The sequence below is a fragment of the Podarcis liolepis genome (assembly GCF_965112155.1).
Source record: "Podarcis liolepis genome assembly, chromosome: 9".
NCBI lineage: Eukaryota > Metazoa > Chordata > Lepidosauria > Squamata > Lacertidae > Podarcis > Podarcis liolepis.
The window spans coordinates 23,335,582-23,361,329 of NC_139564.1; the positions used below are offsets into that span (position 1 = coordinate 23,335,582).

General features: G+C 43.7%; 1 protein-coding gene across 5 annotated transcripts in view; it reads left to right on the forward strand.

Moving 5' to 3' along the window:
- NPNT (nephronectin) overlaps window positions 1-8,819 on the forward strand; it is a 64,748-nt gene extending 55,929 nt beyond the window's left edge. For 4 of the 5 annotated variants that reach the window (XM_083459217.1, XM_083459218.1, XM_083459219.1 and 1 more), the window contains 3 exons: window positions 538-636; window positions 2,798-3,054; window positions 5,153-8,819. In XM_083459217.1, the coding sequence (XP_083315343.1) occupies window positions 538-636; window positions 2,798-3,054; window positions 5,153-5,248 (452 nt within the window). In that variant the 3' untranslated portion in view covers window positions 5,249-8,819. Of the gene's footprint in view, window positions 1-537; window positions 663-886; window positions 1,038-2,797; window positions 3,055-5,152 lie in introns of those variants that run through there. The other variant, XM_083459221.1, reaches the window with a different exon arrangement.
- Window positions 8,820-25,748: the final 16,929 nt, after the last annotated feature.

Here is a 25,748-nt window from a genome sequence, read left to right on the forward strand (position 1 = left end):
TTTTCCCTCATTTCATTTGCAATGCGATCCTTGAGTCAACTGGCCTACAATCTGGCGCTGAGACACACCACCCTTCAGATTCGTTTACTTTAAGCTCTGAGCCCTGATCATGACTTGTCTCCCAGTCTGGTGCCCCTGCAGTCCTCAGCTCTTTTGTCCAGATTGTTAGTTAAATTCAGCTCCGGTCCTCCGAGCTGATACAGCTCATCTTGGCTTGAGCCCAACAGAGTAGTAAACACCCAGAGTCCGCAACGAAAGGATGAGGCAGGTATGGCTACATTGCTAAGCTTTATTACTAAGCTGTGCAGAGAGCATGCAAATATACATCTTGTCTCTGTGAGAAGCAGAGAGCAACTCCAAGAAAGAAACAACAGTACAAGGAAACAGGAAACCAGTAAACATCCCATCCCATCTCCCTTTCCCCTGCAGCCCACCCCAACATTGGCTATACATTCTAAACAACCAGCTTTAGGCTGAAAATTTCACCAGCTCCAACAATCAAGACCTTACACTATTTTCTTGACATTTGATCTGCAGGTGTTCTGGTTCACAGCTGTAACTTTGACGGTGGTCTGTGCGGGTGGATGAAGGAGAAAGACGATGATTTGCACTGGGAACCTGTGAAAGATGCCTCAGGTATTGCTTGATTTCCTTGGATTTAGGTAAAGATAAAGGGACCCCTGACCATTAGGTCCAGTCATGGATGACTCTGGGGTTGCGGTGCTCATCTTGCTTTATTGGCCGAGGGAGCCAGCGTCCAGCTTCCGGGTCATGTGGCCAGCATGACTACGCCGCTTCTGGCGAACCAGAGCAGCACACGGAAACGCCGTTTACCTTCCCGCCGGAGCGGTACCTATTTATCTACTTGCACTTTGACGTGATTTAGTTGAAGCCTATTTTATCACCAAAGTCTGAGGGGCAAGAAACAAGCAATCTGAACAGCCACACAGTTGTGTAGTTAGGTAATTTTCTACTCCAGACTTAAAGATTTTATGGAGAGGAGATAATGTGTGGGGCCGATTCCAGGTTATTTTGGGGGGATTCTTTAGTAGGAATTGACAGGTGTCAATTTCTTTTTCTCTCAGTTTCTCATTTTTTTCTAGTCTTAAATTTGCTTTACCACATTTCATGGAATTTCCTTATGACAATTCACCACAATTTTAGTGTGCATTTCTCCTAAGTTAATACTCAGGATATTTAAGCCCAGAAACATGTGGGTCTCTCATCTATCTGTTGCTACAAGCAGCTAGACATTCACAGTAACTGGTGTCTCTGACATACAGGACACATCTAGCCAGTTCAATAATGCTTAAAAGAGTATCATGTTTCAAAATAGGATATTCTTTGAGATAGACATCTCTACTGAAACTCTGCATGTGTATGTATAAGACTTGCTTACATGCATGGATCTCTCTTGTTGGATCAGGGCAATTGTTTTGTATGTTTGATTGTTTTTTCTATTACCACTTTCATATAAAAACTATGTATCCTGTCATGAACTCCACCCCCAGCTTTGAAACACTTAATAAAATGAGATCAAAATAAAGAAATCCACATTAATGTTTATGTGGCACGAAGTCTCATTCAGCAGAGTTTTGACTTCTTGCATGAAAAGGCCCCATGAAATAAGTGATTGATACTACATGCTTTTTGATTTTGGCTCTTCTGAATGGTGCCAGTCTTCTGGTTTTCATTTAGCAGCTGATGACTTTTGAACAGATAATATCCCAGAGAGGAAGAGGTGCATGAATGACTTCAGATGAATCCCACATGCTTGGCAGCAAGGGAATGGACACTAGGGAGTACTGGGGTCTTATTCCATGTTTATTGGGTTTGGTGCAATTTTAACAAATATGGACATGCTTTTTTTAAAAAAAATAATGGGTGGGAATCCAAGGCTGTAATCATATGCACATTTACTAGGGAGCAAGTCTTAGAGAACTAAGGGAATCTCCCATGATGAGTTGTAGACAGTAAGTTCAGGCCATACATCCAAACAACTTATCAGTGAACAATCTGAGTTAAGCAAGGGAGGATTGTCTAGTAAGTCTTATTATTAACACTGTTCTGTTGCTGCTGCTCTTTATTTGTGCAGCAAGAGAACTAAAGAATTATAGAAAGCCGGCATAAGGTCTGTTGACATGTGTCACACTAGGGTAAGTTAAAAAGGTAAAATGACCCCTGACCATTAGGTCCAGTCATGACCGACTCTGGGGTTGGGGCGCTCATCTCACTTTATTGGCCAAGGAAGCCAGCGTACATCTTCCCGGTCATGTGGCCAGCAGGACTAAGCCGCTTCTGGCGAACCAGAGCAGTGCACGGAAACACCGTTTACCTTTCCACCGGAGCGGTACCTATTTATCTACTTGCACTTTGACCTGCTTTCGAACTGCTAGGTTGGCAGGAGCAGGGACCGAGCAACGGGAGCTCACCCCGTCGCGGGGATTCAAAACGCCGACCTTCTGATCAGCAAGTCCTAGGCTCTGTGGTTTAACCCACAGCGTTACTCCTATTCCAAACTCCATTCAGAAGGAATTTGACTTACACTACCTTTTTTGCTGGTTACATTATGCTGGGATAATCAGACTACAACCTTCCAGCCAGGTTAAAACGCTCAGAGTGCAAAGCATTTCCAGTGAGGGGTTGTGACCTGTTCAGAGCACCAGACAGAGATTCCTAGATGGCCACATTTGGCCCCAAAGCCTGAAGTTTTCAACTTGTGCTTTAGTTTAAGCTTGATGACTATGAGCATTTTGAGTCAAACATTTTCTTTCTTTCTCTCTCTCTATTATTATAGGAGGACAGTATTTATCTGTCTCTGAACCCAAAGGAAAATCGGGACACGTTGCACGCTTGGTCCTTCCTCTTGGCCATTTAGGTCACTTTGGGGATCTGTGTCTGTCCTTCAGGCATAAAGTGTCTGGGATCCATTCTGGTTTACTTCAAGTCTTTGTGAGAAAGGCAGGGGCTCACGGACCAGCGGTTTGGGGAAGGAATGGTGGTCATGGCTGGAGGCAAACACAAATAAGTCTGCAAGGATCTGGCATCAAGAGTGTGAGTATCATTCTCGGGTGCATGAAAAAGGGAGTTCTTGAGAATGATATTATTCTTTATTAAACTCCACATGGGTTAAACTATTATGTTGTAAAATGTGGCTACTGGGTTTGAATCCCTGAGATTCCTGGGTATGGTTAATAATAATATAAAAAGTTAAAAATTAAGCTTTCCTTCCCAGACATAGAATAATTGCCATTCCCAGTTTGGCTACAGGAGACTGTGGCTTAACAAACCACAATGTCTCCTCCATAGCCAGGTATGCAAGAGGAGAAGAAAGGCAGAAGAGGGAGAACTCAGCCATATCATACATTCATGCTGCAATAAACAGTGGTTTGTTGGTGTGCCTGTGCTTTTAAGTAATTCGGGGTTCTCTTTTAGTGTTGTGGTGTTTCAGACCCTTTTGTTACTTTCATCTTTGTGATCACGTGGAGCTAAAAAAATATTAGATTATAACAAGAGCACATGGCTGCCTGTGGCCCATGTGTTATCCAGTCTCTCCTAATTACCATAGATGACAGCATTCCTGTTGTACTTCAAAAGCAGTCATCAACTTCCTCGCTGTTGGGAGAAAGCCATGTTGGCAGGAAGTGGAGATCTCCCTGAAATAGAATGTCTCCCTTCACTGTTGCCATTAAACAAGAGGCATTGTCATAGTTAAGACCAAACTCAGGTTGCATGAGCTATGAAGATGGTGGCAGTTCTCATGGTTTCTGTAAGAGCAGGGATTGTATCAGTGTCTTTGGAGTGTTTGAGCCAGATGCATTGAGAAGACAGATGATCAGAACTGGAGTCATGGTTAGATTTTACCCTTATTATTTTATTGATTTCTTAATATACCACCTTCAGTTACAACAACAGCAGGGTGGTTTGCGACATGATAAAACAAATCAAATTTGTGTGTGCATAGATGCATGCACACACAAACCGCAACATGCATGAAGCAGCAAAACTGGCCATAAAATAAACCTTGGTGAATTGGTGAAATGCAAACACCGTTGACACCTGCTTCATCAAGCCAAAGGTAATCTAATCCAGCATTTTCTTCTTTGAGTAGCCAACCTGATGCCTAGGGTTGGCATATAAGCTGGTTGTTGAGCTGCTTCTTCTTCTTCTTCGGAGGGGAGGCAAAATTTTTGACTTTTTTGTTGAGCTTTCTATGCAAAATCTCCCAAAAAAATAAATAAATGAAGTTTTGGAGCTATTTTTATGGAAATTTGCCAAAAAAACCCCCAACACTTCCAACATGGGTTGCCATATGACTGGGTTTTCCATAAGATTTTAACCAATTTTTGGGAATTCTGCCCGGATGCTATTTCCAACACTCAAAACCCATATTTGCCCCAGACATATGGCAGCCCTGCTACAAGTACAACAGCATTTTCTGCACTTAGGATTCTGAGCAGCTGGTATTCATAGGCATACTGGATTTGACATTTGAGGAAAGTCCACTCTAGACACCACCAAGAAGGCCCTTCTCCATATGGTCATGTGATGTATTTCTGCAGGATGTGGCATGATCAGGAGGACCTTTCAGTGGCGTAGCGTGGGTTGTCAGCACCCGGGGCAAGGCAAGTAATTTGCGCCCCCTAACCCTAACCCCCAGATGTTGCGCCCGGTGCAGCCGGCCCCCCCTGCACCCCCCACGCTACGCCACTGGGACCTTTTCTGATTATCAAAGTGGTGCTGATCTATCTCTACCAGAGGCAGCTTCTAAGAAAATGCTATAGAAGTCATATTTTTCTTGGCATACGTTTTCTTAGGCTCATCAATATCACACATAAAGTGTGACTTGAGAGTTCATTTTACTGTCAGAATACAGGTGATGCAGTCTAACCTATGTGTTCATGGTAAAATAACCTCTTGTCTTTCACCAATACACACATTTTCCTACACTGGGATGATAGCTGTGCTACAGTTCGGTTCATACAATAAACTTACAGTTCACAATAGTGGGGGCTATTGGGTTGTTGTGTTTTTTATGTATTTTGTGGTTATATATCTTGATTTTATTTTGTGAACCCCCCCCCAACCCGAGACCCCCGGGTATCGGGTGGTATGTAAATTAAATAAATAAATAAATATTTTTCTCCCCCAGGTTATTTTCAAAGGCGAGAAAGGAAAAGGAAGAACTGGGGAAATTGGATTGGATGATGTGAGCTTGAGGAAAGGCCTGTGTTCTCAAGACCATTAGTGGTAATAGACAAACTGGTAAAGAGAACGTACTTACATTGTCCATGGCTTTTAGCCAAGAGAGATGGTGGACTGACAATTGGTTCTCCCTTGCCTTTATGAAATCCCAGTGAACCTACATCTAAAGAAAATGAACTTTCCATAAAGGACAAAGTAAGCTCAAGCCAATGTTGGGGATTTTCATTAACAGTTATCCAGCTCATGTTTGCGTATGTGATAAAAGCCTCCTAAATTCTGAATTAAGGCTATGAATATCCTCTATGAAGAAGAACCAACTGTTGCTAGGATTCATCAAAAGGAAACTTCAGTACATACAGCAATTGCATTAATAGACTTCTGGGTGTTACTCCATTTTGCTGTTTATACTCTACCATGGGACTGGTTCAGCTGTATAAATCGAAAATAACTCAGGAATAGACCTGAGCTGTTCTTCTACTGCCATCAACTTTTAAAGGAGAGAGAGTGTGTGTATGTATATATATATATAATAGCATTTATTCTTTAGCTGTATCTTAATAACAAGAGACAGTTATTATAGAGTAGGCACTGCATCCCTTAATATTCGTAGTGCTGTGTTATGTATAAATGTGTATGGATATTAATGTATTTATATGTGTTGTGTATTTGCAGGATCTATTTGTAAGACTAAGTGGCAGCTGTGCACATTCAAGTTAGATTAGAACACAGAAACCCACAATGATAGTCATGCAGTAAGTATTTACGACACAGGTTGCCATGTGCAGACAATTTTATAGGGTGGCAATGAAATTCACCTATAAGTAAATGTAATGATGAGTTGGGTGCTAGAATCATTGCAACAGTATTGAGTTACTCAAATCAATGGTCTCATGTCAGAAAGAAAGACACTCATAACTGGTAGCAACAGCGTTGAAAGGTGCTCTTGTGAATTTAATAGTCATGTGGTCAGGGAACATTTGGCCAGGTTCTAATGTAATTTCTCAGCAGCTATTAAAAGCCAAAAGAGCTCTCTTTGGGTCAGGAATTGGCCATCTAGAGCAAAAGTCTTTAGCAGCCGGCAGACTGCTTTCCAGCTATTGACTGGTCTACCATACTTTGCCCAGGGCAGCTTAAAAGGAAAATAAAAATACAATAGTAAACACAATAGAATGATAATAAAACAAACCTCCAGTCAAATAGAGATTCAAATGGCTTAAAAGAGTTAAAGATTGCAAAGCTGAAGAAACCTGGGCAGGGGTTTTCATATGGCATCACAATAACGATAGCAGCATGAGCAAGCGAGATTTCCCCCAGAGGCCATTCCACAGGCAGGTCACCACCACCAAAAAGTCTCCCTCCCTCCCTGCCACTCACTTCACTCCAGATCACAGGGGCACTTAGAGAAGAGCTGAAGATCTAAGACTTGGTGTATGGGCAGATGGATTATGGGTGCAGACAGTCCAACCGGTGCAAGATGCAGAGAACAAGTTTGGTGTCCCTGCCCTTAAGGTCTTTACTCTTAAGGGCCTATATGCCCTTAGTATGCAAGGATTTGTGCATTTAAAGGATGCTTAGGTAGCTCAGTCATTGGTACAGCTAAGTACCATCCTAGCAGCAAATGATGCCATGAATGGAGCATACTGCCATTAGCAGTATACACAGATACCAGGATCTTTTCAATTTACTCCAAGGTTAATCCGAGCCCCCTGGAGTCACCATGCAGCTTTTTGGACACACCAAATAAGCCATTTATAGAATTAATAATGTCATTAGATTTGGGCCAGAATAATGTTTATCTAGGCAGCTGATTTTATTTTTTATATCGGTTAAAGTTGCAATTTTAAAGGTGTGCACAAGGGAGTTTTAAACTGCTGCTACTTGCACAGCTGAAGAGGCAAGCTGTTTTTTAAAGTTTTGAATGCAGCTTGATTGTTCTGCCAGGCAACCTGTTGCAGCATTCCTGCTGTGAGCAAGACCCCTGTCCCTCACCTGCACATATACGGTAACTTGGTAAGGTTTCCATCTAAGTAAGTTTTGGAATCATTAAATGCACACTGTTCGGTTTTCTCTGGTTGGATTGGTGTGTGAAATGGGGTTTTAACCATAACCAATATTTTCAGAGTTTTCTTTCCTCAGACCAAATGCCATCCTTTTGTTTTATATTTTTTTAAAAAAGAAGAAGGTACAGCTGTGTTTGAATCTTGTACTATTATAGAGAAACTATATTGAAAAGTTAAAATGCAGATTAAGGGTAATGGGCAGAATCTTGCAAATTCGTCATGTCAAATATCAGAGGAAAGGCATATCAGAATGTGGCTGTTTTATTGGTGCATTCATGCAATCTATTTAAGCTCCACTGGTTTCAATGGGACTTACTTGGCCATGATTAATGTTTGCTGAATTTAGCCCGGTATTCTACACAGCTGCTTTTTGTTTCTATTTAAGCCAGTAACATACAAGGTGATACTAAATTAACTCTTGCTGAAAGACAGAGTATATTCCAGTACAGCCTTTTAGTGGCACATAGCTTGCCATCTGCCCAGCGGTGGAGGAAGCCACTCAGATACCTGGGGCAGCGGGGCGAGCTGCCCATAGGGTCAGGGTGCATCGCGGGGCCTCCTGAGTCTACGTGCCTCCTCCCACTCAGCCGCCCCACAGCTGGGGGGAGGCAGCGGGTGGACCATTTGGACAGAGCCCAGGAGAGACTTGTGGCTCGGGCATGCTGCAGGCCCTGTAGTGAGTGCCGCCCGGCATTTTGTCACCCCCCTCAGTGGTGACACCTGGGGCGGCCCACACCCATCACACCCCCTTCCTCCGCCCCTGCATCTGCCACAATCTATAATTCCTTAATCTGAAGTATTGCACCCTGAGACTTTTGACTTTTCTCCCATTGTACAGCGTCCTCTCACACTGCACTGCAATCTGATTTTGAAGCTATCCCAAGTTCCAAAAGATGTTTCGTTCCTCAGAGCCATGGTGGGCCTGCTCAACCAGTAGATAGAGCCAGGCAGTTGCCTCAGGCAGCAGATGCTGGGGGGGGGGGGTCAGGGTGGTGAGCAGCAGTGAGGTGTTAGAAGAGAAGTTAGAGATTCCAACCAAAGATCAGGAAGATCTTTAGGACAGTGTAAGCTGTTCGAAAGTTGAACAGTCTCCCTCAGAAACTGGTGGACTCTCCATCCTCGGAGGTTTTTAAGCAGAGGTTGGATGGATGCTTTAGCTGAGATTCCTGCACTGCAGGCTGTTGGACTAGAAGACCCTTGGGGTCCTTCCGAATTCTACAATTCTGTGATTAGCACATGGCCTGCCCTGCACTCCTAAACTAGCCCACTAGTCTCAGGTGCAGTGAAAGACACTGTCCCAACCATCAGCGTTGGAGCAAAATTCAGTTGCCGAGCTGGTTAGCTTCTGTATCTGGAATGCGGCCATAATTTTGTTATTTGGCTGTGTCTTGGACCAGTCCAAGAGGCTTTTTTCCTGCTCCCGAGGGGGGGGGGGAAGAGGATGAAATTCAAAAGCTTATCAAGTGTTTTTTTCTAGATTGTGGCCAAACGTTTCCATATTGTTCATGGATTTTAGTGATATACTGGCAGTATTAAAGTGTGTATTTATCATGGGCCTGAATCATGTTGTATGATAGGAGAGCAAGTGTTCACAAAACCTTTTTTTGTAATCCTAAAAATGTGTATGCTCTTAACAACTTTACTTGGTTCAAATTAGATTTGTGTGTGTGTTTGTGTGTGTACAGTTTTTCATGATAATATCTTACAGGGCCTGGAGCTCCAATGCAACCACCAAAAAGCTCATCCCAATTCAGTTTAATGGAGGAACTCTGCACTGACAGAGACGCCCTATCCACTGAAGTGAATGGGATGCCTGCTCACATAGGAGACTTTCAGAGTAGGCAGGACATTCAACATTGAGGACTTGGTATTTTAACCTTGATACAGCTCACCCAACATACTGTGCTTTGCTTTTCGCAATGGGCAAAAGCCACTGAGTGTCTCCTATATAGAGAAAAGTCCCTGAAAAAGACAAGGCTTGCTGCTTCCAATGGCTACAATTTGGCATCACTTTATCCAGCTTAAGAGGATTTCAGTAAGGGTGGTTTTTAAAATCGCCAATCGCGAAAGTAGATGCATACATTGCTTTCGCATCTGCTTACCGTGTTGCTGGTGCAATAACTACAGGGGGGAAGTCTTATATCTCTTTTTGTGGTGACATGCATGGGCACCAGATGTCATGAAAGCTCATGTACTCATGGCTGGATGAGGGAGTGACTTCCCCTTACAATGTTAAAGCCAAGTTGCATGCACATCTTCAGTGGAACATAGGAAGCCGTCTAATACTGAGGCAGACCATTAGTTCATGTAGTCTGCAGTACAGCATCTCAAGACAGCCTCTGATAACTTGTCGAAAGTTCTTCTATTTCAAAATACATTTTTCTGTCATTTTCACTGGCAGCTTTATTGATCTTACCTTTCCCCAACTACTCCGCTTAGTCTGATCTAACAAACATAAATGCTGATTCGTGTGTGTGTGTGTGTGTCTGCTATTCCCTTCTTTCTTTTTGGCTGATCTTCCTGTTTTCATGCTATATATAGAACAGCTCTAGTTACGTTCCACAGGGCGTTTTATGGAAATACGGTTCTTATAAACAAGCATAAAAAATCTATACTACAAATCTCACTATCGTGACAAGCAATACACACAGTATTTTACACACAATGATTTTGGTCCAGCTGTATAAATGGGGAAAGAAGGTATTGCACAAGAGCAGATAAGAGGTGAAGTATCATTGCATTACAGTAAAGATGTCAATGTGTGTCCAAACAATAAAATGATCTGGATCAAGACATCTGCATTTGATATGCCCATGTAGCAAGCTTTCTGTACACACAGATCCCTCTTGCTCGACTTGGGCATTAAAATGTACCTAAAGTCCAATATCATTCATATATATATATATTCATATATGTTTTCGTAGATTTTCACGGGTACAGGAATGCAGGTTTTGGTGTCCTCGGGTGTCTTCCCGTGTAAAAGTTGGGGTGTCTAGGCGACGTTTCGACGAGGTCTCACTCGTCATCTTCAGGCTGGTGCTTTCGGCTTCTTGTTACTGGAACAGAGCGGGATCTCAGTGTTTGAGTTCCTATAAATACTGTAGAGGGGTGTGGTGTATTGCCTCAAAAGTTCTGGGCAGAGGGGAAGTTCCCAGGCTAGTGTTCTTTTCTTCTTTTGTTCCTTAATTACTTGAGGGATATCTTGAGTGATTTCTTGAGTGATATTCTGAGTACCACTTAGGTGGGTCATTAGGTGTGGATTAGTTGCTAAAGCCTTCGTGTCTTGACCTCTTGAATTTGTGAAGAGTTTTTCTGGGAAGATGGCTGTACTGCACTTAGTTGTGCTTTGGCTTGGCTTCGTGTATAGGGGCGAGCTGTGGTTTTGTGCCCTGTGCCAGCCAGATCTGTGTAGGGATTGCAGGGGGGTGCAGCATCCGGAGGTGCCACTATGGTTTGGTTACTGGATGGTGTCTGTAATTTATCTGTGGAGAGGGTCTGGGTTTGGGTCTGGTGTGGTTGATTGGTGGTGGCGTTCTGTGTGCCTCTGGATCTGGTGTCGGTTTTTGTGGGGAGGGCTAATTTCCAGATGTCTGGCAGGCGGGACGTGTCGTCACGCTTGTTCATGTTGTGAGGGTGTTTCTCTATCTCGATGGCTTCCATGATTATTCTCTTGTGGTGATGTTCCATGTTAAAGAGCAATTTGGAATCTGCAAATTTGATTCCAAATTTGCAGATTCCAAATTGCTCTTTAACATGGAACATCACCACAAGAGAATAATCATGGAAGCCATCGAGATAGAGAAACACCCTCACAACATGAACAAGCGTGACGACACGTCCCGCCTGCCAGACATCTGGAAATTAGCCCTCCCCACAAAAACCGACACCAGATCCAGAGGCACACAGAACGCCACCACCAATCAACCACACCAGACCCAAACCCAGACCCTCTCCACAGATAAATTACAGACACCATCCAGTAACCAAACCATAGTGGCACCTCCGGATGCTGCACCCCCCTGCAATCCCTACACAGATCTGGCTGGCACAGGGCACAAAACCACAGCTCGCCCCTATACACGAAGCCAAGCCAAAGCACAACTAAGTGCAGTACAGCCATCTTCCCAGAAAAACTCTTCACAAATTCAAGAGGTCAAGACACGAAGGCTTTAGCAACTAATCCACACCTAATGACCCACCTAAGTGGTACTCAGAATATCACTCAAGAAATCACTCAAGATATCCCTCAAGTAATTAAGGAACAAAAGAAGAAAAGAACACTAGCCTGGGAACTTCCCCTCTGCCCAGAACTTTTGAGGCAATACACCACACCCCTCTACAGTATTTATAGGAACTCAAACACTGAGATCCCGCTCTGTTCCAGTAACAAGAAGCCGAAAGCACCAGCCTGAAGATGACGAGTGAGACCTCGTCGAAACGTCGCCTAGACACCCCAACTTTTACACGGGAAGACACCCGAGGACACCAAAACCTATATTCATATATATATATATATTTCCTCCATTCAGTGACTTCTTTCCTCTCTGACAACAGTTCTTTTATTTTTTAAAAAATATATTTTTTGGTGCCAACAAACCTGTATTGCACAAAGTTCAAGTGGAACACATTTTATCAAATGTACTGTAGGACATCTTAATAATTTAATATGGTTTTAAAGAAATGAATACTTTTCCAAAACAGACTCAAAATAAAGACATCTTTGTAAATTCACATGCATTTGTCATTCTTGTTATTTCTAAAAGCAAAATAAATGCAGATAACCATGGGTACAATACAAAATCTGGTTTTGTAATCCATGTAAGGCTATGTCCATTTGGTGAAATAAACAAGCATAATTTCTGTGAAGTCCTAATCTTGGTATGATTTTATTCTGATCATTGACAAGAGCCAAGCAGGAGTGGCAAGGAAATTGAGTAACCATTGTACATTATTTCCAACCTTCCCCTCCCCTTCATTTTCTTTGATGTGTATCATTAACTCCATGGCCAAATTCCTTTAGAAACTAAAACTAAACAGAGAGGCCAAAAGGCCAGGCATACTGCATCTTCTAGGCAACATCTACAAATTCTACAAAGCAAATGTAGAAACAAAGTTGATTGCACTGCTGACATCTGACTCATTTTAAGACTGCACTCAACAGCTCTGGAGAGAAAGAATCCTTGTCATCTTACACATCCTTACAGGGAAAACTATAACTGGAATGCAGGGCTGGTTTGCACATCCCAGTTCCACATGATGACAGCCACACCATGTGTTGAACAGCACATGGAAACGGAACACCACAAATATTGCACCACCGATACAGTTTTATTTTTTACAATTTAAGAACCTTGTGCAGGTTAAGGACATTGTTTGACATAAATGTGTTTGGATTTGATATTCCGCTTTATCACTACCCTAAGAAGTCTCAAAGCGGCTCACAACCTCCTTTCCCTTCCTCCCCACAACAAACACTCTGTGAGGTGAGTGGGGCTGAGAGACTTCAGAGAAGTGTGACTGGCCCAAGGTCACCCAGCAGCTGCAGGTGGAGGAGCGGGGAAGCGAACCCAGTTCACCAGATTATGAGTCCACCGCTCTTAACCACTACACCACATTGGCTCTCTAAATGTGTCCATTTAGAAGCCTGTTAGGTTAGGGGAGCCAAGTTCTGTGTGGAAAGCTTGAAGGGGATGGGTATGCTACACTAATCAGGACAGAATAAGGAGGAAAGGAATTGCAAGCATTTATTGTGTGCAAGGTACATTGGATAAGATGCAAGCCAACACGATATACAACTGACTTGGATTTCCTCAACCCAGTGAAGGCCAGTCAGACTACAGAATACCAGCTAGAGTTCCAACAACACAGCAATCATGAGCAAAGGAAGGCATATGTAGAAGATTATCCTTTCACTGAAGCCCATGGGCAATGTTTTATATGTGCATTGGAACACACACTGCACCAGCTGAAGCTTCCATATAACTTTAAGGCTAGTTCCACACAGAAAGCATTGCAATACTTTAGGGCTGCCATATTTTGAAGAGCAAAGAAGAGAGAGAATGGTATGATGGCCATCAAAAGCAAATAAATGCAATTTGTCCCAAATTTTATCCCTGAAAAAAGAGGATGTGTCCTGGAAAAAGAGGATACATGGCAACTCTGATTATAACAATATACAGTGGTACCTCAGGTTAAGTACTTAATTCGCTCTGGAGGTCCGTTCTTAACCTGAAACTGTTCTTAACCTGAAGCACCACTTTAGCTAATGGGGCTTCCTGCTGCCGCCGCGCTGCCAGAGCATGATTTCTGTTCTCATCCTGAAGCAAAGTTCTTAACCCGAGGTAATATTTCTGGGTTGGCGGAGTCTGTAACCTAAAGCGTATGTAACCTGAAGCGGCTGTAACCCGAGGAACTACTGTATACATAACTAAAATTCAGTCCCTTTCTTAGGTCATAGATGGCAAATCATTTGGAAATGCTTTGGAAAACAAAGCACCAATCTTGGTCACCAGCACCACCTGAATGTGTAATGATAGTGCCCAATTTTTGGCAGCCACCATTAGGCATTCTTGTTTTGGGGGGGGGGATGGAATCCTCATGCACAACAGACTTCTCATCTCCTCTCAGAATTGGTCAGATGCCCTCCTAACAGGCTTTTCCATTTAGAAGCAGACTGAACTATAGCAAATGTTTTCGTTATTATGTTCCTTGTTTCCCGAAAGATAGAGGAAGTATCGCACATCTGGTTCTCACCATAACTCTGTATGTGACCCACTAAATCCAATTTATTATTCCTCTGGCAGAAAAACCCAACAGCAAGTTGCTGTGAAAATTGCCTGTGCTCATTCAATCATATCCCCCGCTTCTTAGAGTTACACCCCCTTGCCTTGAAGAAATGCAATGCCTTTTTAATTGTTCCACTGCCTTGTTACAGCCTAAGTGTCACAATTTACTGGGTTTCAGGTTTACATCTCTGTATGGGAGATCATTTCCTCTTTCTTACAGCGGTGGGGGCAGAGAGGTCAATGATGCTTACACTGTGGTACTATGGGTTGTTTTTTTTTTTAAAAAAAAATTATGCATACCTCTTGATCCACGCTGAATTTATATCGACATTGTATTTTTGTAGGGTTGCCATATTTCAAAAAGTAACATTCCTGACACCCGCAAAATTGTTTAGCTTTTTAAAGGAACAAACTTGTGGATGTGGAAAGGAGCTTGACTTTGGGGTAGGAGGAGGAGAATTCCCTGCCACTGAATTGGAGCCCCCATCTCTAGATGCTGCCGGTGCCCGATGTCCCACAGGAAGAGAAGAAGAGTTTGGATTTGATATCCCGCTTTATCACTACCCGAAGGAGTCTCAAAGCGGCTAACATTCTCCTTTCCCTTCTTCCCCCACAACAAACACTCTGTGAGGTGAGTGGGGCTGAGAGACTTCAAGAAGTGTGACTGACCCAAGGTCACCCAGCAGCTGCATGTGGAGGAGCGGAGACGCGAACCCGATTCCCCAGATTGCAAGACTACCGCTCTTAACCACTACACCACACTGGCACAAGAAGGCCAACAAAGTCAATCCTATCAGAAAAAAAGAAAACACAGTAATATGTGCACCCTGAAGACAAACATAGAGTAACAGAGCTCGCCTAAGATATTTTGCTGCCTGAGGCGAAGGACAATATGGTGGCCTTTCTCCTATTCCACTTAGAGCAAGTATAGGGAAGCTTTGCCCCTCAGGATGTTTCTGAACTACAACTCCCATCATCCCCAGCAAGCATGGCCAATGGCCAGGGAAGATGTTGGTTGTAGTTAAGCATCTTCTGGAGGACCAAAGGTTCCTCACACCTGACTCAGAGAAACTGATAAGGTTAGCCGTTGAATATTACTTCAACACCAGCCGTGGTACACCATTCTCTACCACATCAGAGGAGAGCAGGGTCGTCTTCGGAGGGCCTGTGTGGCGTATATCCTTTTCCCCCTCCATTCCCCTCCAGCCTGCCATTTCCCTCTGCCTACCAGCTGCCTCACTCTGCCTAATGGTACGGCAGTGTCTGACAATAAAGGACAAGTGTATGTGCCATAACAACAACAACAACAACAACAACAACAACAACAACAACAATTTATTATTTATACCCCACCCATCTGGCTGAGTTTCCCTAGCCACTCTGGGCGGCTTCCAATTGAGTGTTAAAAACAATACAGCATTAAATATTAAAAACTTCCCTAAAGAGGGCTGCCTTCAGATGTCTTTTAAAGATAAGATAGCTGCTTATTTCCTTCACATCTGAAGGGAGGGCATTCCACAGGGCGGGCACCACTACCGAGAAGGCCCTCTGTCTGGTTCCCTGTAACCTCACTTCTCGCAATGAGGGAACCATCAGAAGGCCCTTGGCGCTGGATCTCAGTGTCCAGGCTGAACGTACAGGACTGAGGCCGTTTAGGGCTTTAAAGGTCAGCACCAACCTTTGAATTGTGCTCGGAAACGTACTGGGAGCCAGTGCAGATCTCTCAGGACTAGTGTTATGCAGTCGTGGCGGTCACTCCCAGTGACCAGTCTAGCTGCTGCATTCTGGATTAATTGCAGTTTCCAGGTCACCTTCAAAGGTAGCTCCACGTAGAGCACATTGCAGTAGTCCAAGCTTTTATTTTAAAAATTAAAAAAAGAAATCACACTTTTGACCCAGTCATTTCATTGTTTTTCCTGTGATTGTAGACCTTTTGAGGCCAGTGTTTCCATCTGTTTCTTTGGCCTTGGCAAGTAATCAGTGAAACCTGTCATCCTTTGCTCCTCTCTGTACAAATTGCTTTTTCGGATGGCTTGTGTCATCAGCTGTGATCGAGTACACAAAGGCATGCGGCACCCAGCTCTGCCACAAAGGGAAGCATTCCCGGCTTTCTGAGCCCAAACCATGCGTAGTATGCCACATCAGCTGGATATTTTAATGCAAGGATTTGCGTATAATAACATGATCGTGAAACAATGTCGTCACTTATTTATATATTACTTATTGTAGTAGATCATGATTCGTTTGGGAGCTATCAGTAGCAAAGGAAGCTGCCTTACACAGAGTCAGCATCATTGATCCATCTAGCTCAGTACTGTCTACACTGGCTGGCAGCAGCTCTCCAGGCTTTCAGATTGGAAGACCCTACCTGGAGATGCCGGGATTGAAATTGAGAACTTCTGCATGCAATGCAGTTACTGTACCACAGACCTATGAACATTCCTCAAATTAGCTGCGGGTGAACAACCACCGCCAATATGGGCCTTTTAAAAATAATAACGTCATTAGTATTACTATCATCAACATGTTGCTACATAAACACACTGGCTGTGATCACTCTTCTAAAAAAAACCTAAATAACGTGCATGTTCCCCAATATTTAATACTAGACACACTATTGCAGAGTTAAGCAAGTTTAAGATTCTTGATGTGACTGGGCTTATGTATGTTTAACTCTATTGCATTGCAACTTATATAACACTTAAATCACTTAAGTGTTCCTCTGTTAACAATAGGGCGCGTGTGGCACTGTGGACTAATCCACTGAGCCTCTGGAACTTGCTGATTGGAAGGTCGTGGTTCGAATCTCCATGATGGGGTGAGCTCCCGTTGCTCTGTCCCAGCTCCTGCCAACCTAGCAGTTCGAAAGCACACCAGTGCAAGTAGATAAATAGGTACCACTGTGGCGGAAAGATAAACGGCATTTCTGTGCACTCTGGCTTCCATCATGGTGTCCCGTTGCACCAGAAGCAGTTTAATCATGCTGGCTACATGGAAAGCTGTCAGTGGACAAACACTGGCTCCCTCTGCCTGAAAAGCAAGATGAGCACCGCACCCCTTAGTTGCCTTTGACTGGACTTAACAGTCCAGGAGTCCTTTACCTTTTTTACCTTTTAACCATCCTGATTTACTTTAAGAAGCAGGAATCAGGATGAGACCAATTGCACAAAGAACCCAAGCAGGGTGTGTGGGTGTGCATGAACGCTAAGGAAGTGGTTTATTAGTTGAGAGGTGTGCCATGGGCATAATGTTGAGTTGTAATTTCAGATTCTAACAGTGCAGCAAACGGGGGAGTTTTAAGAGCAATGGTGTGCCCTTGCAGAGAGCGTTTTGCAAGTACTGAAGATTTCCCCACACTAACCTGACAGCATGAACCAGGTCAATGGCCTATCTAGTCCACCATCCTGTTTTCACAATGGCCAACCAGATGCCTGCAGGAAGTCAGAAAGCAAGACCACAGCACATTCCACACTGGTGTTCCCCAACAGCTGGTACTCAGGGGCATACTGCCTCCAATGCTGAAGGAAGAATGCTGGGTTTTTGCCTATATCCTTAAACGCATGACTGGAGGCTGAAACCCTCACACTTTCCACCCTGCCCTTTCCCTGGACCAAGTGCCATGCAGGTACGAGAGAAGAAATGCACCGCAAATCTCTGCAGGAGATTTCCTCAGGCAGATAGGATGCTTAATAGATTTGCCCTTAATTTTTAACTGAGGACATGGGCAATATTAGCCATATTATTATATTTTGTGGGTGCCCTTAGGTAAAATATAGCATTGCCTTGCGCAACGTATTATGTAACTCAAGCTGAAGGCAGGAAAATAGCTTCAGAGCCCTGCGCTGAATTGGTCAGTGATTTACATAAAAGCCAGACACATTGGACTATTTAGCGGTTATGGGCACCATTAAGCAGGGAATGAATGAGCCAGCCGCCTCCATATAACTTTCTAACGGTTCTTCATAATTAGATTTTTTGACTGCTGCAAACACCAGCGCTGATTGCTAATTTCTTCAGGGGAAGCTGTTAAATTAATTGCATATTAAAACATTATGCACCACCTTTTTTTTGTTTTTGGAAGGGGCCAATTTCCCTGCAGCATCGGCGGGCTTGTTTGTTTTGGCCATAGATTAGAGTCAATAGGTGAAATTAAACGTGAGCTGAAAGGCAATAGATCAGAGAGAGCAACTTCTTTTCTGATGGAAGGAGCAAATTCTCAGTCAGGTAAGATTTCAGTCATGAGCAGTTAAGGCCAACTGAAGTTGTGAGGATAAATAAGTATGCAATTACCTTGTGTTGTGTTTTTATAACAGGAAAAATAAACTGTATTAAGAAAGTCACATGGATATAATTTCCAAAAAGGTGGCTTTGTTGGCATCAGATGGACATGGGAACATCAAATGCTGCCTTATACCAAGTCAAACCTTTGACCTAGCTTGTTCTGTACAGTCGTACCTCAGGTTAAGTTCTTAATTCGTTCCGGAGGTCCGTTCTTAACCTGAAACTCTTCTTAACCTGAAGCACCACTTTAGCTAATGGGGCCTCCTGCTGCCGCTGCGCCACCAGAGCACGATTTCTTTTCTCATCCTGAATAGTACCAAGGTACTATTTCTGGGTTAGCGGAGTCTGTAACCTGAAGCGTATGTAACCTGAAGCATATGTAACCCAAGGTACCACTGTATTGTAAAGGTAAAAAAGGTAAAGGACCCCTGGACGGTTAAGCCCAGTCAAAGGCAACTATGGGGTATGGCGTTCATCTCGCTTTCAGGCTGAGGGAGCAGGTGTTTGTCCGCAGACAGCTTTCTGGGTCATGTGGCCAGCATGACTAAATGTCTACTGGCACATGGAGGACTGTGACGAGTGCCAGAGTGAACGGAAAATCCATTTACCTTCCCGCTGTGGTGGTACCTGTTTATCTACTTGCACTGGTGTGCTTTTGAACTGCTAGGTTGGCAGGAGCTAGGACAGAGCAACGGGAGCTCACTCTGTCGCAGGGATTTGAACCGCCAACCTTCTGATCGGCAAGCCCATGTGGCTCAGGAGTTTAGACCACAGTGCCACCCGCATTCCTGTATTGTATCTACTAATTGGCAGTGGCTCTCCAGGATTTCAGACAGGGAATATCATCTGCCCTACCTGGAGATGCTGGGGACTGAATCAGATGCAGAGCAGAATCTCTTCCATTGAGCTGAAGTTCACAAACACTTATGCCACAACAATCTCACCCATCTGTAAGGTACCACAAAAGTCTTTGTTATATATGAGAGGCTCCTTCAATGCCCTGCTGAGGATGTTGCTGTCATTGGAGAGTCCAGCGGCCACCAGACCAAAACCAGTCACAACTTCTCCTCAGTATTTGCTCCCCCCCCCCCCGGCCAAAAGAAAAAGAGATGAACTCTTGTCTCCCACTGGTTTCATAAAAGACATTTGCACTCTGTATGACTGGACTGGATTTGATTACATATTTAAACTAAGCCTTTCTTTGTAATCCATGACAAACAAAACACCCAATTAATCATCATTCTCTTGGTAACGTGGCCCCACTGGCAACGGATTCAGAACCACCACCATGAACAGGCCAACCGTCATCCCTACTTGGACTGTCCAACAATCCTTGGAATGCTGAAGCAATTAGAAACTTGACAGAGATGGTCCCTGATGGATGACCTGACAGCGGATGCCTCTGCTGTCTCCAAGTTCTATTATTAAGCGCTAAGTCACGAGAGGGTGTGTGTCCATGGAGCTAGTCCCCAGCCTTATTTGCAGTTTCTCCTCAATTTCCACAGAGCTGGGGAAAAGGACGCGTGAGATCATTTTATCTTCACTGTGACAAACATGGGTGTGATCTGTGAGCTGTTGTAACTGCAGCATTTCAAGTGGGCATTATTTACTGATAGACAAATGCCGTCTGTTATGAAGAAGGTTGGTGGTACGCAAAGGGAGAGCTTTGTGTGTCGTGAGGACTGCAGGGGGTTTTGTGTGTTTGTCCAGAGACACCTGCCCCATTTTTCCATGCTGCAACAGTGCCAAGTGCAGCTATTTATTTCTTCCCCATGGGAATGAATTTATATTCTCAATTGGCATTTCAGATGCATAGTTTCTCCAAAAGTGGCATCTGGTTACCTCACCCTCCACGAATTTGTCTAATCCTCTTTTAAAGTCAATATGGAGTCTATCACTAGTAGCATGGAGCCCTGTTGCCCTTCAGAAGTGTGATTGGAAGAACGGACGGTAAATCCTAAGACAGTTATTTTAGAAGCCATTAAGCTTTTGCTCTTTGTATCAAAAGTTTGTGAAGACACGCCCTTAGACTGTGGCAAGTGTTTGAGCTCTTGCATTCGTTATGCTTTGGGGGGGGTATAATATATGGAGGTGATAAAGAGAAGATTGTTTCGAAAGGCCGTAAAAAGATTAATTAAATGTTTTTATTTCCAAGGGTGTGTATTTGAAAAATTAAGTGTTCCTCTTTGCAGGCCTTGTAAGTAGCAAGCTCATTATATTTATATGCATGACACCTGGTGGATTTTCCTTGATCCACCTTTGAACAATAACCTAACTTCTCTGCCCTCAGGAGATGGAGAACTCCCTGGATGTTATTCCTGGCACCAATGACCAAATTATTCCTCTCCCCCCCCCTTTTTCTTTTTTGACAAGAGCTGCTTTGCAAACAGAAGTCATTTGAGGCAGAGTTAGTATTTTCTTCTCCCTTTCACAATTCTCGTGGAATGCCAAGTTACCTTTAAAAAACAAAAACCTGATTCCTAAGGTGTGTGTGTGTGTGGTTTTTTAAAATATATATATATATAGAGAGAGTACAAGTAAAGTAGCTGGTCTCTCTCTGTCAAGGTATTATGGCTGCATTTATCTCACCTCGATACTTGCCTTCCACTCCAAGGAGATTAGTCAGCTGTCAAAAAAGGTCTTTCAGCATCTTTTTATAGAAGTCTCGCAAGGCTGAGGCTTGGCTTGTGAAAGCATGTAGGAGCTGGAACTGGCTCAAGGCCACCCCTCCCATTCTTTTGCTCAAACCAGCACGTTTCGGAGGCTTTCATGCCCTCACTTCACCAGCCACCTACAAGAAGAAGATCAGTCAGCTGCCGAGTTATGATGCCAATGTAACCACAACAGGTTGACTGAGAAACAAGAGGGAGGGAACTCAGCGTGCTTGGCAAGTGAAATGGTGGTTCTGCTGCCCAGGATGAGAGTTTAAGCAACGTTATAAGTAGTAATAGTAGTAGTAGTAGTAGAAGTAATAATAATAATAATAATTTATTTATACCCTGCCCATCTGGCTGGGTTTCCCCAGCTACTCTGGGCAGCTTTCAACAGAACATTAAAAACAGACTAAAACTTCAAACATTAAAAACTTCCCGAAACAGGGCTGCTTTCAGATGTCTTCTAAAAGCCAGATAGTTGTTTATTTCCTTGACATCTGGTGGGAGGGCGTTTCACAGGAAGGGCGCCACTACCGAGAAGGCCCTCTGCCTGGTTCCCTGTAACCTCACTTGTATTGAGGGAACCGCCAGAAGGCCCTTGGCGCTGGACCTCAGTGTCCGGGCTGAACAATGGGGGTGGAGACGCTCCTTCAGGTACTCTGTGTGGAAGACCAAACCAAGGGTGCAGAGTAAGGCCCTAGCTGGTTGGGAGACAGGAAGGGGGTGGCTCAGAAGCATTGTATGGCATTACGGTGCTCTAGATGGAGACAGGTGAGTGAGCAGCAGTTGGTGAAGAGGGTCAGGTGATGCTGTGCACCTGGCCTCTTGGTCGTGGAGTTGTGGCTGCTTACTTAGAGGGAAAGGGCCCAGGTGACAGGGAGATCGCATCAGCGACTGGCTGAGCACCAGGTTAGCTCTGCTGATGTGCCCATACAGCATAACTTCACTGTGTGGAAATGATATATAATGAATTGAAAAAGTTGTTTAAAATAACATTTGTAAATAAACCCCAGAAGCTTTCCTTTTGGGAATTATAGGGACAGATCTACCCAAACTGTAGAGAAATTTATTCGTGTATGCAACTATAGTGTCAAGAGTGTTACTCGCCCAAAAATGAAAAGAAGAAATCATCCCAGCGAGAGAAGAATGGATTCAAAAACTTATGGAATATGCAGAAACGGTGAAACTTTTATCTATCTATCTATCTAGATATAGATATAGATATAGATATAGATATAGATATAGATATAGATATAGATATAGATATAGATATAGATATAGATATAGATATAGATATAGATATAGATATAGATATAGATATAGAGATAGAGATAGAGATAGAGATAGAGATATAGATATAGATATAGATATAGATATAGATATAGATATAGATATAGATATAGATATAGATATAGATATAGATATAGATAACAAACTTTTTATAAAAGAATGGAAATGAGTTGATTGAATATTTACAAGCAAACTGTAAACAGATAAGAACATTGGCAGGATTATTGTAATAGCCTGCAGTTTTATAAGAGTATATATTTAAAGTAGATGAATAAATGAGCAAATTAAGTTAATTTGGATATGCAGAAAATATTAAAAATAAATTTAAGGAACCGCAGAAAGAGGGGGAAGGAAGTCAAGTTTTGAAATGTTAAAATGTTTGTAAAATTATTGAAATGTATAAAACTGAAAATCATAAAACAACAACAAAACACACACACATAAAGCATACCTCTGCCGGTTCCTTCCCCCGCAGCCTAAGGCTCTGTCATTTTGCCTCTTGTTGCTTTGCCCTCTTCATTTCTCTGCATGTTTTAGGTGACCAAAGGGCATGGTTGCAGCAGGAGGGGGAGACTCCCTGGCTTCTTCAGCAGCCTGCCTCATCTCTGTCTCCTGGCCCCCCTCCACTCCTGAACTGCTCTCTGCCAGTCTCTCCCTGCTCTGTTGCCTCTTCAGCTTCCAACACCACCTCCTCCCAGTTTTCTCCCTCTTGCCCCTCTGACCGCACACCTTTGTCCCACCACCAATCAACTGGCTCTGAGCCTTCTTCCCTTGGGGCTTCTCCAACTGGTGCCTCCCACCACTCCTCAGCATCCAGCCAGTCCATGACACCTGTACTCCTCCGAGTCAGAAGAGGGCAATGTGGAATCTCCTGGACAAAGGGCTACTGGCACCATGGGATCTTTTTGCAGGAGCGTTTCCAATTGGTTAGGTGCTCCTGGGGCTGACTCAGAGTGCGATTCCTCAAGCCCTGAAGAAGGGAAGGCAGAGAGAGCCATGATAGGAAGGCCCTGCATGCTGAACATGCCTGCTCGACCCTAATTAGTGTAGGCATCTAGGGGTCAAATGACCAGGTGGGAGGCACCAGCTGGAACGTCTCCCTCTCAGCCTTGCCACTGCGAAGCTTCATTGACCTCTGGCTCCGACGTATATCAGCAACTCAAGCTTGCAGACTTGAGCACACTTGACTCAGCAGTGTATACTGTGCAGCAGAAGAGGCTTGAGGCTGTAGACACATACTAAACTACGCATTTATTAAACATAAATCAGGACAAAGAAACATGTCGTCTCTCCTTGCCATCTTCTCAGACAGAGAGAGCCAAAAAACAACAGCTATATAGAGCGGAAGTTCTACTTGCACCAGCAATCTGTGCTGGAATGTAAACCGACATGTGACATGCAACAATCCCATGTCCGCAGCAAAAGGTGGAATGGAATCCCAACAATTAGATGTAACTATTTATACGTTTGTTTCTGTAGTATGCCTTTGCAAACATGTTGCTTCTATGGCTTCTCATTCACTCCAAGGGAGGTGAGTTTCCCCTGCAGGGAGTTTGGAATGAGCTGCAGTGGAAAACCTGCTTCTAGCACATCCCCACCATAATGTAAGCTAAATAAATTAATCACCTCCAGAATTTGGATACCCGACGAGCAAGGGCAATTCTCATCAACCCAAAGAGCTTTTCAGATTTCCTCCACTGGCTATCAATTTTGACCGGCCATTCATAAAAGAGCTCTTCTTTCCATGTTTCCTCCGGCAGAAAGAAAGGAGGCATTGTTCCTGGCTAGTCCGTGCACAAGTGATCTCTATTCAAGCTTCTCTTTTGGTCACCCGTAATCTAATGAACAAACTGAGAAGGAGCAATGCTCCAAGTGGTGCTTCTGAGCACCAGTTGCTGGAAACCACAGGACGGGAGAGGGCTCTTAGGCTCAGGTGCTGCTTGAGGATTTCCCACAGGTATCTCTTTGGCCACTCTGAGAACAGGATGCTGGACTAGATGGGCCACTGGCTTCATCCAGCAGGCTCATCTTATGCAAAAGAGGATGTGGGGTGGCAGCCAGTCTGAACATCACTTTTATTTTGACTCTAAGAGAAAATTAGCTGTGTGGATCTTATCATCAGGAGAACCAGCATGGTGTGCTGGTTAAGAGTGTTGGATTAGAGCTGGGTTAGACTAGATGCAGTTCTATGGTTCTATGCATTTACTCTATGTACTGGTTACATTATATAGTTATATTATCGTGTTATATATTTTAATATTGTTGTTGTTTAGTTGTTTAGTCGTGTCCAACTCTTCGTGACCCCATGGACCAGAGCACGCCAGGCACTCCTGTCTTCCACTGCTTCCCGCAGTTTGGTCAAAATATTTAATATAGTTATATTAGTACAGTGGTACCTCGGGTTAAGAACTTAATTCGTTCCAGAGGTCCATTCTTAACCTGAAACTGTTCTTAACCTGAAGCACCACTTTAGCTAATGGGGGTCTCCCGCCGCTGCTGTGGTGCCGCCACACGATTTCTGTTCTCATCCTGAAGCAAAGTTCTTAACCTGAGGCACTATTTCTGGGTTAGCGGCATCTGTAACCTGAAGTGTCTGTAACCTGAAGCGTATGTAACCCGAGGTACCACTGTAATCATATATTATTATATGGTTTGTCATTATTCACAGTACAGCCGTACCTTGGTTCTTGAATGGAATCCGTTCCGAAAGTCCACCCGACTTCCGAAAACGTTCGAAAATCAAGGTGTGGCTTCCAATCGGCTGCAGGAGCTTCCTCTACTCAGCTGGAAGCCGTGGACGTCACATCGGATGTTCGGCTTCCAAAAAATGATGGCAAACCAGAACACTCACTTCCGGGTTTGTGGCATTCGGGAGCTAAAACGTCTGAGTACTAAGGTGTTTTACAAACAAGGTACAAATGTAATGGAATAATAAACAGTTTAAACACATGAACTGTAAGTAAATGAACTCCTTATGTATCTCAGTTTTCCACTCAGCCTAAAACAAGTCTGCAGTCATGACAAACACCATCCCTCCAAAAGCACATTATCTCAAATGTTAAAAAAAATCTCCCTCTCCGTTCTGTCCCCATTGTGTGTCTGCAGTGCATCCCCCTCTGCCCTAAACTTCACAATGTGTCAGTCTCAAAAACAGGAGCCCACAACATAGACACAAAAGGAAACAACAGCAGAGTCAATAGCAGCAGCATCCCAGTCAAGTCCTGACTATCTACACCCCTGTCACGTAGAGCAAAACAAAAACCTTGCGGCTGCAAATTGCCTGTTCCAGACAAACGGAGGGAAGAGTTTGGACAATGAATCCGGTTATCGCATCTCCTTAATGAGTTCAAATTTTAAGCTCTTAGCTCCTGGGACACAAGCTGAAACCTGGAGATGATTATCTGGCTGGTGCACAGTCTTCAAATAGGACTCGGCGATTGGCCAGCGTTCTTTGAAGACAAGAAGACAACAGG